Source organism: Ischnura elegans, chromosome 4 (assembly GCF_921293095.1).
Source record: "Ischnura elegans chromosome 4, ioIscEleg1.1, whole genome shotgun sequence".
NCBI lineage: Eukaryota > Metazoa > Arthropoda > Insecta > Odonata > Coenagrionidae > Ischnura > Ischnura elegans.
This window is the reverse complement of record NC_060249.1, coordinates 107,302,262-107,317,722: the sequence shown is the minus strand read 5'-3', so window position 1 is coordinate 107,317,722 and position 15,461 is coordinate 107,302,262. Positions and strand designations below refer to the sequence as shown.

Here is a 15,461-nt window from a genome sequence, read left to right as displayed (position 1 = left end):
TCATTTCCCATTGAAAGGTTAATGCAGCAGAAATTTAAGGAATCCAAATTATTTAAAATTTTTATTTTTTCGTCGGAGGATCTCACAATGAGCACTCTTTTCAGGTCAGGTAAGAGAAAAAGGCTTGAAACCTATACCCTACCCTGCATATCAATCAAAACTGACTTGAAACACTCAAGAGCTGATGTCCGGTCAAAATGCGTGAGAGAGAATCTCTTCTCGGCTCTGGGTCGACCTTTAAAAATAATATTCGCTGTCACGCTCGAACAGATTTGAGTTAGCCTCAGGGAGAAATTAGGTGAAATAATATTTCTTAGCAGAAATCTATTTTTTGGTTGGGTTTTCCATGATCATCAATAAAAGGATATTTTATAAATGGTGATAAAACTCTCCTATTAAGTCCGCAATAATAATGTTCCTTTAAAGATCGGAGTATGTTCTGTTTAAAATTTATCCAATGCAGATGGAGTATGAAATATCTGTTACTTTCCCGGGATGTAAATTGTATTGGGTCTTCTCGGGTTCTCAGCAGATCCTCGAGATGGTCCATTGTCTCCAACGGCCCTCGTCACATTAATCCGACAGATGGAATAGGTAATCACTAGGAGCAGACATTATAACAATAGCCCATATCGTGAGTGCGTGCACCGACACCGATCATTTCTTCTCGGCGCTGCGTGAGGACGACGAGCCACTTCCGACGCGGATCTCCGTGAGAAGACAGTGAGCAGAAGGCGGCGAACAGGTAGCACCCCAACCTCCCCCTTCCGATATGGGAGGTGCGTGAGACGAGCCGTGCACTATGTTCGTGTTTTTAGGGCGTTTCGGTTTCCGGGGCTCGCGTTTTATGTGGAGGCATGCCCCGGGGCGGTGGGTGTCCCGGCGGGGGGCGGAGCGGGCAGACGCCAGAAGGAGCGGCTGAGAGACCTTGGGCGGATATCGGAGGCTGGCCCAAGGCGGTGGAACACGACCGCACCTCCGAGGGCCCTGCGTTGCGTGAGGATCGCGGCGCCGTGCGTGCCCTCCGGTAAATATAACGCCAGGTTTCCACTACGCACGGACTAAAGTGGCTGATGGCTACCCCTGGTTGCTCTCCAGATGATACAAAAATAACCCGCGAGAATTTTATTTTCCAGAAAAAAATTGAAATAGACTTATGGACCAATGGAAGGGAACATGAGCGATAACAAGGGCCTGGTCACACGATAAATTCACACGCACAAGTTAATGTACAGATACGTGAACGCGAAAATACATCGCGTAACCACCCAACTTGTTCGAAGATATTAACAGGTACTTGATCAAATTGTGCAGGTATTCTTAGAAACAAGCTCCGTTTTGTTCCACCATAGTCGTTGCCGCATTCATATATTAACTCATACGTATATATATATATATAAATATATGTCGCGTAAACAGGCCTTGAAATTAGCCGCAGAATTTAATGAGAACTTTTCGTATGAGTTATTGGAAAACCAGAGTCAGAATTTAAAACGCGGGTAGCGGTAAGCGCCACAGCTATGCTTCCTCCGTATGTAAGCCGAGTAATTCTAAGAATCAGGTATATGGGCCACCGTAAAAACCGAGGAGAAATTGACAGAACCCAAAGGTTCAGGTCGTAGAAGAGGATCATGAACACTAAAAGGACGGATTAAGTGAAAAACGAGTTGTATATCGAGAAAAATAGGAGAAAGAGACAGTCGAGTACAATAGGTCAACGAATAACACGACCGGGTAGCCACTAAGGAGATATTTTCATTACATGGAAAATATTGTAGACGAAAAAATTGAAGGCGAAAATACCAATAGACGTTAGAATGGAGAAACTAATGACAGATACCGGGAATAAATATCATTGGGAAAAAAGGAAATGGCAATAATTAAAGAGAAATTACAGATTGCAGCAATCCTTGGATTTCAATGCCATGAGAGCAAAAATTTGTAGTCTTGCACGAATGTTGGGCGAGGGATATTGATAGTTCCGAAAACCAAGAAGAAGCTTGCATTCGGACCAACGAAATACCCTGTGAAAAGCTTTACAGAATTTGGCATATGATGAACTATTTAATGGGGGCCAAAACTGTAAACCGGCATCATCGAAGGCGCTGCGGTGCCGAGAAACTGTGGTTATAATCACATCAACCAATACAGTAGGTCCAGAAAAAAGAAATCTGCCGCATAACACCACGGAGAAAAATAGACGATCACAACTCGCCTATGCCAAGCGGTAACTGCCGTAATAATCGTAGCCGGGAGAAACGAGCGTAAGATGAGCGTGGAGGAAACCAGGCATGGGTAGTAACCATTAGGAGGAGCGAGGGGTGAGGAGATCTCCATGGCGCGGGGTCCCGCGGGGTGGGTTGCCTCATTTGTCTTCCGGGGGAGGCGCGGTCGGGGCGATGGGGGGAGACTTAATCCGGGGTGCGAGGGGGATGGGCACTGCTGGTGTTCAATGGGTTGGTAGCGCTCCGCGGTACGGTGGCTGAAGAGAGTGAGGCCTTGCCACTTGGGCGCTGCCTCCTAATCGGGGTGTATAAGGGGGCTTCCCTGCCCCCGGGCCAAAAGGCGAGTCGTGAGAGAATACTCCTCGGCGATCGCATATGTTTATTCAGATTTTTTCGGAAGGCAGAGACTCTTAATGCAAAACTCCTCGGAGAAGGAAGTGGATGACACTCCTGCTTTTACGCGCCGATTTGAATGGCTCACGGATATTTCCCAAGCGGAATTCAGATTTCACCATGTTCGTCGCGGTGAGAGATTCCAACGGTGGGATAAGCGGTACTTCAACGAACATATTTGAGTAGGTACTCTTAACAATTCGTCGGGGCTTACTGCATGATATTACCGTTGCGCGGAATACGAATGAATGTCATAGTCATCATCGTCCCTCCGAATTCTGTGACACTTCCAAAGGAAAAATAAAAAAAAGATCATGAATAGCGCTAAATGCATATATGAAGTATATATATACGGACATATAGGAAGATATACTTATTCCCAGAAGTAACTGCATTAAAAGAAGCAACCATCCTTCTTTCGTCGTGAAAGCGTTAGAGCATGCAAATAAAATGTTTCCTGTGAAAAATTTTCGCGTTTTTTCCCGAACTCTATTGAATAGAATTGCTGCCATTTCTCCTCCATGGTTTATATTCAATAAATCCGTCCCCCCTGCCATGCTTCCAATCAAAAAATGAAAGAGGAATGAATTAGAATTTCTTCGTGCGCATGTAGGAAGATTTTATAAAGACTTACTTAAAAGAAATCTATTTTAACAAATAAATCTGCAGAAAAGATATTTATGTAAGTAAAAAATGCAATAGAAGAGCATTTTCCTAAGTACAGCAGAGTAATGCACTTCTAGTCAAAGGATTGCGCACCATCTGATTTAAAAAAGTGAGAGTATTATCTCATCCACATTATTACCCACAAAATCAACTCAATACCTGATGATCATTTTAACCTTTGGCGCAGCACACAGTGCGTATCAGAGGAGCTGATTACAGGCTTATTACTCACTAACCCTCCACTATTAAGCCTCTAATTAACCATTGCCATATATATTGGGGTCTAATTTAAGTTTAAAATACAATTATGAACTAATGACATGCTAAACTGATCAAAATCTAAAGAGAATAAGATTTGAAGTTAAATATTTACAAAAAAAGCCAATTCCACGATATATTTTTGCGTGATTACTTCAATTACTTATCACGATTGGGCTGACCTGGCAGATGAAACAAATTGAAAATTTTAGAAGCTGCAGCTTAATATTTGAATTCAGGCAATAACCGAAAAAACGGTTGGTTCGTGCTATATGCGTTCGGAGCGCGATTACACGCACGCGGAGACTGGTGGAATGGGGTAAGCGTGGGGAAGGGGTTGGGAGGCTGGGAGAAGGGAAGTTGCGCCTAATCGCGGGAGGATATAATGGCAGCAGGAGACGGGGAGAAAGGGTTCGAGGGAAGAGAATAAGTTGAGGCCAGATGAAGAGATGATGGTAATGAGGGGATCTGGGCGGAGCAGAGGTGGAGGGGAGGGGGTATTATGGAGGGGGGAAACGTGAGGAGGAAGAGGCCGATGGGAACTTAAGAAGAGAATGAGATAGGTGAAGCTAAAATAAAATAACGACCAAGTGTAGTCACTGCTTCAACGGAAATGAATTGATGGAATTTGGCAATAAGCTGATTATTTTCACCAATCATCAAAACTTCCGTCACTCAGCAAATTAGACCTTGATTTCATGACGAGCGAAATAGTTTTCCTACCGATGCGCTGCGCAAACGATGGTAGAAAGATGCATAATTTACTTAAACACGATTCGATTAGGACAGCTGGAGCACATGATATAAAAAAAACTAGATTCTTGATAGCGAAAAACTACCACGATTTCGTACGTAGATGACTGAGAAAAATCTTCACGTGACCATCTTAGATTGTGTACTAAATGAATGCATATCCTTTGTTATAAATAGTGAATAATTGTAGAGTTCAATCAGTGTCCCACCCATTCGTCGAAGCGTAAGTGCTTCGAATATGATGTTAACAATTCGCATAACTCAAGTAGGGGAAATTCCACATCCAGAGTCAAATGAGATAACCACATTAAATTTCGGATATGGCGAAAAATTGAGAGTAAATCTGGTTGGCGAGTAGTGAAGCGGAAAGAAATTTTCAACGGAGGGAATGGAAAACGAGCCCTTTTCACGCGTAGTCCACGAACCGATGAAAATAAGGCAAGTCATAAAGCAACCTTAGTTTACGATAGTCTTTACTAATATATTTTCAACAGCATTGATGAAGAATACTCACGAATTAAGGCAAGGGATGATCATATGGAGTGGGTTAATGACTTCCAGCCAACGCCTGAAGAATTCATAAATAACAATAGATACGGAAATCCTTGGAGAGAAAGACGTATTCCAACCGGTTGAAGCAGTGAAGATTCAAAAAAGGTGCACACATTTCAAACTCATAGAAATATTACAATATAATACTACTCAGTCTTCGTAGTACCTTCATTCGACATCCGAAGGTTAGATACCTAAAAATTTCGACTGTAGAAATTTTTTCACGCGAGCCAAAATTGAAGGCGGCACCACAGTAAGAAGTTGCGTGTCCAAAAATGATATTCATCGAGAAATACATGATCACTATCACCACGTGATCCTTCATCGTCGTGTTATTCGATGGCCTTTGGTAATTGACTACGCACTTTTTTCTCTTATTCTTCTGCACATACAACTTTTTTTTTCTTTTATCACTTTATCCATCACTTTATCCATCCTTTCAATGTGCATAATTTTCCTCAACGAAATTATATTTGAAGATATTAATTTAAGTCACGATTAGATTCATGTTCCAAACTCAGAAAGGGAGGGAAAGAGGCGTACAGTAAATAAATAACACTTGGCATTTTTCATTGATTAATCAGAAAAAATGAACGACATTGAAGGAAATTAACAGTATTAGAAACAACTAATGATAGGTAATTCGGATATGAGACCAAAATCAGATAGGAAAAATACTTCATACAGGGCAAGATAGGAAATAAAAAATAAAATGAAACGGTTAAAATAGGATGAGGAGAAGAGGAACAAAAGAAGGATTAGACTAACCAAATTGAATAAATACTGGGTGCTTTAACGGCGCGCAAGATGAAGGAACACTAATGAGCATTCCATCTAATCTGGTGAAACGCCTCAGAAGAATTCCTTCAGTTGCAATTGAAGCGAGTACGTTTGTATCGGATCTTCAACCGTGCAATGCTCTCCAACTGCGCGGACGCGAACGTCGAGTAAATCACAGAAATCATGGACGTTTAGAAGACGCATCCGCTTCAGCGATACCGGAAGACAGTGAGCGAATCGATATTTGAAACTTGGCGGAGATCATTAGCCTTACCCAGACGGAGACCCGACGAGATGTTACCAAATTAATGCATAGGAAAATCATAAAAAATTTCATTTGCGTTGAGAGCGGGGGATAATATGAGCAAGGATGTAATACGCGAGCGATGGAATGCCAAAGCTTAGTATATGCACAGGTGAGAGTAGAGGAGGGCGAGTGGGCAGGGAGGAGGAAGTGCACGGGGAAGGGGTCCATCGTGATGGATGGATTCGGGTGTTAACTAGGGGGGCGGCGGCGGGAGGAAAGGGTACGGGAGGAAGCTGGGCGCGGGAGGGGAGAGGGAAGGATTGGGATGGAAAAAAAAGGCAGCGGGGTGGAGGGAGAGGTAGGTGCGGCGGTGACGGTGAGAAAACGCAAGGACTTGAAAAGGGAAAGTGAGGCCGGGGTGGGGCAGGGCCCACGGAGGATGGAGGGGGTGCTACTACTACCTGCGGGAGAGTAAAAAAAAAAGATGAGACGAAAAAAAACATCGCCGTGATTTATTATTTCAACGTTCGGCATCCGACAAAAGGGTTGAAGGAAGCAGTTGTCGACGATTTGCATTTTCCAATACAAATATTGATACTTGGCGAGGACCGATGGCTTGGAAGCATATCCGCCCGCTCCGATCGGCGATTGTCCTTCGCTCCATTGTCCGAGCGGACGCGCGTGGAGAGGCGGAGGCCTCAAAAGGGACCGAGGAGTGTCAAACATCGCGCTTCCAATGGGTCGATGAGAGGGAATAAGCGATCGGCGATCGAGGATTTACGGCGTGGACGAGAGCCAAAAAGGGTGCGGTTTCCCCGAGATGGCTTTTTGATGGTGTCCCTGCCCGGTCAGCGGGAGAGCACAAATCCTCGCCTTGTGCGTCGAGGCTTTATTGCAGAGGAACTCAACAGCAAGAGATTCCAACGGAGCCGAATAGAGGCAAAGGTGAAAAAAAACTCAAAAAGGCCCGAATATTATATTGTCTCTGTCTTGTGAGGTCTTCCGGGGTCGACATGCTACAAGCCTCCAACGTTGCTAAGGATGCAAGGACCCTTCGTCACCTTTCGGCTGCATTCACAGAAAAATTGACGTAAGCATCAGAAAGAATTTTTCCACTCAGAATAATCAATGAGATTCGGTAGGGTCATACTTAAAGGATTAAAATACGTGAATGAAAACTATGAATTGTTAGATGGAATGTACGGAGATTTCAAACCTTCCGAGAGCATTATTTACGCTGTGAATGCAATAGATGATTTTCATAGCCTATGATTCATATGAAATAAAAAACTCACTGCTTTTTTTCCAACTCCGAGCTGTTTTGATTTCCCATGATTCATAATGGGATGAAAGAATATATAGTGTTCACGAAAACTTCAACGGCTTTAGGAATATATGTTTAGCATAAGATCAGGGGCGGATCCAGGATTTTTCTGGGGGGGGGCAAAGGGGCATTACAGGTCTTCTCATATTTAAAATTAAAAAAAAAATACAGCAATATTCTATTTATTTTGATATGAGAGTTATTAATATTAAATTAAATGATTGAGGTTCCGTAATACACTAAATAAAACGAACGTAATGATAACCGTATTACAAATCTTGTCTATTTTTTAAGCGTCTGGGGGGGCACGTGCCCCCGTGCACTCCCCCCCTAAATCCGCCTATGCATAACATCAATTCGGAGTCATAAGTTCTTATGAAAATGATATAATGAAAAGTAATTCCAACTAAAGTTACGATGAAGAAAACTTGAGTTTCAGAGAGTGATGAAAAGTTAATAATTTATGGTAAACTCAATGCAGCAGAATCATTTGGGCAAAAAGGAAAGATTCTGAACACACCGAAAAAACCGCAGACCGCTAAAAAGAGCAGAACACCCATTTTACATGGTAAACAGTGGGATAAAAGAAGAGTACGGGGATCGAAGCAATTAAATCATCAAGTTTATGTTACTTGCACATTGACATATCAATAGGGTGAACATGAATTATGCTTTTACAAATTTTGTCTAAATTTTGCTAGGAATAGTACTAGCATTTAGACAATTCCGAAATACCATTCAAAATAACTTAGAATAGCTCTAGCAAAGAAAAAAAGAAATATCAGGCTCACCATGTACGAATAATAACGTCTGAAATTACCCAGCATTGAACACAACGATCAACTGCTCTTCCCGGCATGTGGTTCCTTTCCGTGAGCACTTGCGAGTTATCTGACGGACCACTACCCTCGTGGCTATGCTCCCTCGGCTCGGAGTCATAACATCCCAACGAGTTTGTACACACATTGAAGAAGAAAAAAGCGAAAGCGTGCGACAACTTGCTCGCTAAATGCAGCACTTATTAAGTCTCCCTTGAAAGCCGCGCGTGCTTAACGGCGAAAAGATTTCATTGTCTTGTTCATTTTTTACCTCTCTCCCTCCGGGTGGGGCTCCCCGAGCGACGTGGCACTAATCCGGTTTGGACACTGGCCAACCACTTACGCGGGGAGCAGTTTTTCGTTCGACGAGTTCCTTGTATTTTTTTGTGTGTGTGCTCCCATCGACGCGCATTCGCATATTGTTCTGCGCGAGGCGTGCCCTCGCCTGTCGTCGCCGGGCTGTCTGTCCACGGACAGATTTCCAGTCGCCTCGCACGCGTGCGCGGGTCCAGCATGCACTTGTCTCGCGACGGGCGCGAGCCTGATATTCAACTCTTCGCTGGATTGGAAAATGACATAAAAAAGCGGAAGCCGGATTACAATTGTAGGCACAATACAATCGGACATTCACATAGGGGAGGAAGACATGTCTTATACAGTGGGCGAATCCAACTGAAGCTAGCTGCGGGGTAGCTTTTGGAGGAAATAGTTACCTGTTTGTCGATTTTCTTGAGCCGCACTGAAGCAGCAGAGTAGATGCCTTTGCCATAGGTGATTTCGCTAAAAGCCTATCGCTCTTATAGGGGAAGTAATTTCATACAAACCAAAACCAAAGGCCGTATTTGAGTCAACATAGTCGCCACAGTCCGATACTAACTTCAGCGAGAGATAAAATAAACAAAAACTTCTCTCTCATAGTCTCACTTCATAGTCTGGTCTTCCATCACAAGAAATTTGTGTCCCCAGATATTCGAAATTATCAATCTGTTCCATTTCTTGTCCTTCCCATGATATATTCAACCTTTCTTGTACCTCATTCTTCGACACGGCCATAACTTTGCTTTTCTCCACATTCATTCTCATTCAATGGTCTGTAATCGTATTTGCCCATTCTTCCACTGCAGTTTGCAGCTCTCTCTTGTTCTTGGCAATCAATAAAATGTCATCTGTATATAGTGGTGACTGGACGTATACTGGCCTTAAATCTATAGTTTCCTACTTTGAACTTTTATGTTTTTCTTTTGCATTGCTTGTGTATTTGGTCCATCAAAGTGATAAATAATAGAGGGCTAAGGCTGTCTCCCTGCTTGACACCTTTCCTCATATCAAACTCTGTTGAAGTTTTCCCTGCTATTCTCACCGCTCCTTTCACATTTACATACAGGCTTTTGATATCATTATTTTTTGTATACCATCTTCACTCGTCCACATTCCCATATTGTTCTGCGGGAGGAGTGCCGGCCTGACTACTCATTCCCCACGGACGCGTCTACCATCGGGCCATTTTAGTCCGCACTTACACCGCGGCGAGAGCCTCCATGATTTTCAGCTGGCCGGCGCACAGTGGGCGGAAAACGGAAAAAGCCGGACAAAATTACAAAATGGCTTTTTTTGAGTTATAAACTTGAAACTTCGCAGGTATACTCAGAAATGATTGAAATTTATGGATATGTACTTTATAAATATATAGATCCTACTGAACCTGATCCTAGATTACTGAAAAATAGAGGCTCAAACGTGAGCAAAATTCCATTAAAACGCCCGTCTTCAATTTTCTCTGAAAATCTTCCAAAGTAAGTGGATGGTGAAATTATGGGTGGATTCTTGCGGAATAAAAAACCACATAATCTGTTGGCATGGTATTTTTTCTTTAATTTTCCGTAATATTAAAGAATATCGTCCATAAATTCTTACCGTGCAGTAACAAAATGGCGGATACTGTTTTTCGACAAAGTTTTACATTTAGGTAGAGTTTCAAATGGGTTTTCAGCAAAGTCACGCGGAGTAACTTATATGAGAGCATTCTTTGAAGATTTCTTGAGGTTCTTATGCAGTTTTATTTGAAATAAGTTTGCGTCGCCGGAAAATACATTGATTTTTCGATCGCGCGGCAGGGTTCGTCTCCGCGCGTCGGGAGTTGGATTGGCCGCGACGCGGTAAGGTTATTGAAGCTGTCAGGGTTTTAACGCTCGGCATTCACCGTTTTTATATTTTGCTTCAAGACACCGTTCTCAAATGGTCTATGGTGAAGACAGTGGAGGTTTTTCATGCGATGTAAGTGCACGTTTCATCGAAGTTCATTTGGTTTTCTTTGGATACGATCGAAGACCATACTTCTATTGAAAGCGTTCAAACCTGATCTGATCAAAAATTCAAATTTGACACTGATCAAAAATTAAGAAATTGGAAGGAAATAAAACTCGTTATAAATAGAAATTCACGCAGAATTAACTTTCTAAAATAATAGATATACAGACGGGCGTTTTCTAAGGTAAAAAAGAGAAAATGAATTTCAGTGTACGAAATTTCCAGTCTAAATAATTAACAACGAGCCTGAATCCATCGTTTTCATGGATGGATAAAAAACGGCCGCTTTAGAAATTTGAATCTAGTAGAAGCACTTTAAAATCACCTAACCTACATGGGCGCTTCAGAAAATTCAATGCGAGTCGGAACGATGCATCCTTACATGTGAAACATGCACTGTGGCACGATCAAGTTACGAAATCCACCGCTCAATTTTCCTCGTGGCGAACAGGGTTAAGGCTTAGACTCAAACTTTGACGTCGAGAGTTACGTTGAGCAAGCATCCGCTACTTAGGTCATCACTGGAATAAACCAAGGCTAAGTCCCTTGAACTGATGTACCACCATACCCCGAAATATACCAGAAAGTTAAGTGAAAAACTGATTTTGCCTATACAAGTTTACAATTATTTCGCCATCATTTAAAGGCGATTGATCATGACACTGCGTGTTGATCACAATCAGCGGAATTATAATTTTTCTAGGTAAGAACTTTATCGCCATTAAAGGTAAGCAAGTAAAATTTATATGTGAAGAGATCAAAATAATGAATTTCCTGCAGTAAAGACTTGAGGCAAAGAATTTGCTAAGAAAAGAATTTGCTAGAAAAATGAAGATGACGCTCGGAAATTTGAAAGAAATACGCTAATGCACCTCTAGCTCATTTCATTGCATAAGTGGAATTCTTATTTTTTCCTCCAGATACTCCAGAATAATTTGACATTTGTGAAAATTATTTTTACAATACTTTGAGACAGGATAAGGGTGGTAATGGTTCCATTTTTTTAGCAGAAAGGAACAGGCAGAAGCTTTTCGACATTCATCGGAAACAGCGACGGATTTAGAAAAAAATATATATAGGGACTAGACTATAAAGAATATTGCATGCACGTATTTTTCACCATATTTGAATCCGGATTACCAAAGTCAGGATTTTCCATACCGAGATTATTGCTTTCCACTATTAATCTTAATATTTATTGTATTGTGCCCCAGGAGTCTACGTGGATTATGAACATCCCTTCGAGTCAAAAGATTTACAGGTTGGAAGGAGATTGTATGAAAAAGGACTCACCTCGACGCCGTTCCATGTGGCCATGTAGTGGACCTCGTGGTGCGGGTTGATCTGCTCCGCCATCACCGACATCCAGTGGGCGAGGCCTTGAGCGGCGGCGGCGGGGGGCGGGGGTGCGGAGGCCGAGAGGCCGTGGTGGGGCGGCGGCGCCCCCTGCTGTCCCTGCTGGCCGCCCCCGTGGTGCAGCAGCTGCTGGTGGTGGTGCTGTTGGTGCTGCTGGTGGTGATGGTGGTGCAGCCCCCCCACCAGAGGCCCGCCGCCCCCGCCCACCACGCCGCCCCCCAAAGGACTGCCCCCGGGCGCTGACTTCGGAGCTGACGGGTCCTGCTGCGAGGGCCACACCAAAGCCGCCTTCTGCAACGCGAAAGAAACGAGCGTGAGTGGAGGGGCTAGGCTCAATTCAAAGATATATATTCAATATAAATATAAATATATTATTATAATGTATTATATAAATTCAATATCGCAGGCACGCAGACGTTGAACGACAAATGGAAATTAAAACAGGAATGCTAGGAATTCGGTCTGGATTATGATTCCTGTAAATGATGAATAAATTACCAGTTGCACTAAGCCAAGTATATATTTAAGGTGCAATATGATGGATTTGATAACATTTATAAAAGAAAAGCTGCATATAAATGTAGCTATCTAGCAAATAAATGATTTCACTTCGCAAACGGCAGTTCTGTCATAAAGTAAAATTATAGAGCATCGAAATGCTTTGCGCTCAGTAAATAATAATCCCAGAGGAAAATTGAGATTTTTACAAGGAAATATCCATAAAACTTGAAATAAAAGTCATTGATTACTCCATCCAAAAAATACTTTCCCTGTTGCTCGATAAAATATTGTAGGTTGTTATGCGGCAACGAAACCTATCGTGATGGTTGATAATGCCGATCGTAGGCAATATTCAAATGTTTGGTATATATTGTAGTCATAAAATGTCGGTCGATATAACGAGAAGTACAGCTCTATACTATAGATTTCTTTTTTCCGCAGTGTTGGTCGATTAATAAGACGCCAAATTTTCACCAAGTGTCGCATGATCGACATCACTCAGCTAAATGGTATTATAACTAGATTCCGAATTAATTTTCCACTTATATTGGCCATAAAATTTTTAGGTACAACAGCTGGCATCCATCATCAGGATAATTTGGGCTCAAGAACAATCATTTACATGTTCAGCCATTTAAACTCCAGAAAAAAAAAACCGTTTTGGAAGTAAATTATAAAGGCAAAGCTAGGGAAGCACACGAACAAAATCTTTGCTCTAATACCTAAGTGTATAATACGAAAATGAGCAAAGTGCATCTTTTTGAATTTCTTCAATTTCATCCCTTTCTCGTATTTCTCTCACAGTCTTGCATCACTCGTTCAGCAGCATCTCTCCGCCGGTGGATTCTAATGAGGTGCTCCGAGGGGTCCCACCTTGCGACCCGTCCCTCCACTGGGCGCGGTCCCTTCCCCTCCACCCCTGTGGGGTCCTTCCACTTGTGCCGACGACACGACCGCAGCCAGTCTATCGGCGGGGCTCCGATTCAAAGAGCAGACTCCATGCTTTCGGATCCTAGAAGCGCATTGTGCCGACTCCCAAGTATGCCCCGACGGGTGTCCTCTTCCCCCTTGTCTTGTTATTTATGTTGTTGTTGCAGCAGAATACGTTCATCGCGGAGAGGTTTTGTTTGACGGGCGCATAAGTTAATAAATTATACACCTTCGCAGGTACGCAAATGCATTCGCATATCTTACGGCTTAAAAGTGAAGATTTTTCCTGAGGGCACGGACGCAAAGAACCCGACCGGGAAGGCGGGTAAACCCGGGAAAAAAAGCCGTAGGTACGGGTGAGCTCGAGTGCAAACTGAATATTTGCATTCCGCGGAGTGGCGAGAATGTATGTGACACATTGCCTGGCGACAGATTAGTGGGAAGGGTTAAAAAAAGGCGGTGCATAAGAAGGCAGGTGGGGGCCAGTCGAACTCACAGTTTAAAGTCTCAAGCATAAAGGCTGGGAAACACTCGTATCTTTGCGCAAGCGTCCTTAAAATACGCCTTAGACTGTACCAACCTGTTTAAAGATTCACTCCGACCAGGTACACACCATGAGATACAACGGCGAAGGCGACCGTATCAGCACTCAACCGTTGCTTTCCCGTTTGCTTCAATGCGCTAAGACCCCAGCAAAAGTTTTTACCAGAAACAAAAATTTTAGTGCGGTAACAACCAACGCCAAGCCTACTAAGTAGTAAGAGTTAAACACAAGAGCAATTTCAATAGCATTGGCTTAACTCTTCCTAACTCGAGTATTCTTCCCTAAAGTTACGTATCTATCGCTAGGAGCTTAAATAGATTACGGAGGTGCCATCATCATTCAAAAAAGTTTATGGAAAAATATACTTCTCCACCACATTATATTTTCTTTATTTGGCATCAATTTAGCTTATGAAAAGTTTTCTTTCAAAATAAAGCGACTCTACTTTTTTACTGTACAATGAATGAATCGATAATGATGCACACATCCACAGAGTGGATAACATGGTAAAAGGTCTTTGGGACTTGTCTTAATTTTCATTGAAGATTCATATCCATTTAAGGTAATGAGTTCACCGACTTTGAATTTAAGAAAAATATCATCGCATCGCTTCTGCTGATACACTCCTTCGAACCCATCTTTCCTTATCGAATTGATGTGAGAGTAGGACACTCGCATCGCACAATCTTAGGCTAAAACATTAATTATAACATTTTTAGCGTAATAAATTATGCAATTATCAGTTGGGGGCCAAGTAATTCTTTCTGAGTTCATATATGAGTGATATCAAACGCATTTTAGAAACCGAAAACAAATTTCCTTATCGCTTAAGAGTGAAATAGAGACAGTAATAGAGAGGGAAAAAAACAGTCGTTTAGACGCAAAGAAGGCTCCTAATCTATCCGGTATTTCTTAAGAATCCACATTGCATAACCGTTGCCCAACAGTCCCATCATATGATGACGCCACTTTTCGGCCCAACAGTGTTTACTCAAGATGTTAATCAAATAATCGATCTCTCTCTACTGCCTCAGAGGCACCAGCAGCACTGTGCTCTAAGTTTTAGGCAAAGTCCCTCGCGTTGTTAATTCTGCACATATTTGATATCAATATAGACCAATGCGCCGACTGTAGAATCCTATGGCGGCGGCGCGCGGCGTCCGAAGGTAATTTTTCCAGCATTCGGAGGCGCTTTTTCGCCCTTAGGAAGCCACTAAATATTGGTTACTACTAAATACTGTGTTCTTACAATAATAAATTGCAAAATAAAGATACATTAATGAGAATATTTACTATACTGACAAGTTGTGAGTTAATTTCGGAAGATTTGCCTTATTCATCGGCGCCGTAGTGTGGACCAATTGCCAACGATCGGCGGCGCACAGGATTTCATCATTATGATAGGTAATTTACTCGTGAAGGTAGGCCTAAACGAAATATTTTTCCAGTTACTATTCTGGCTCGTCTCCATTTTTTCCCCTTTAAACCCAGAAATTCTGGCCATAAAATCGTTTTTTCCTGTTACCTCGCTTACCCAACGCGATTTTCAGCGTGCCTCTCCAGAACTCTCCCTCTATCTAATTTTTATATTTATTACCTGGATACAATTTATTGCGGTACATACTGCCAATATCGATAGTTATCGGAAATGACTGACCACCGTCCTCAAAGAAAGAACTAAATAGGCCAATGTTCAGTCTAATTATATTATACTACCGTAGGTATCAGTGACTGATTTTGAGTTCCATGATCAATATAAAGCCACTTTGCTACCAAATAATGCCACCCGCTGTATAACTCTGTAAAC

General features: G+C 42.4%; 1 protein-coding gene across 2 annotated transcripts in view; it reads right to left on the bottom strand.

Annotated features, from left to right (window-relative positions):
- The window catches only part of LOC124157864 (zinc finger protein squeeze-like), a 346,653-nt gene that overhangs the window by 72,964 nt on the left and 258,228 nt on the right, over positions 1-15,461 (bottom strand). For both annotated transcript variants that reach the window (XM_046532917.1, XM_046532916.1), the window contains exon 2: positions 11,617-11,970. In XM_046532917.1, coding sequence (XP_046388873.1) covers positions 11,617-11,970 — 354 coding nt within the window. The remainder of the gene's footprint in view (positions 1-11,616; positions 11,971-15,461) is intronic.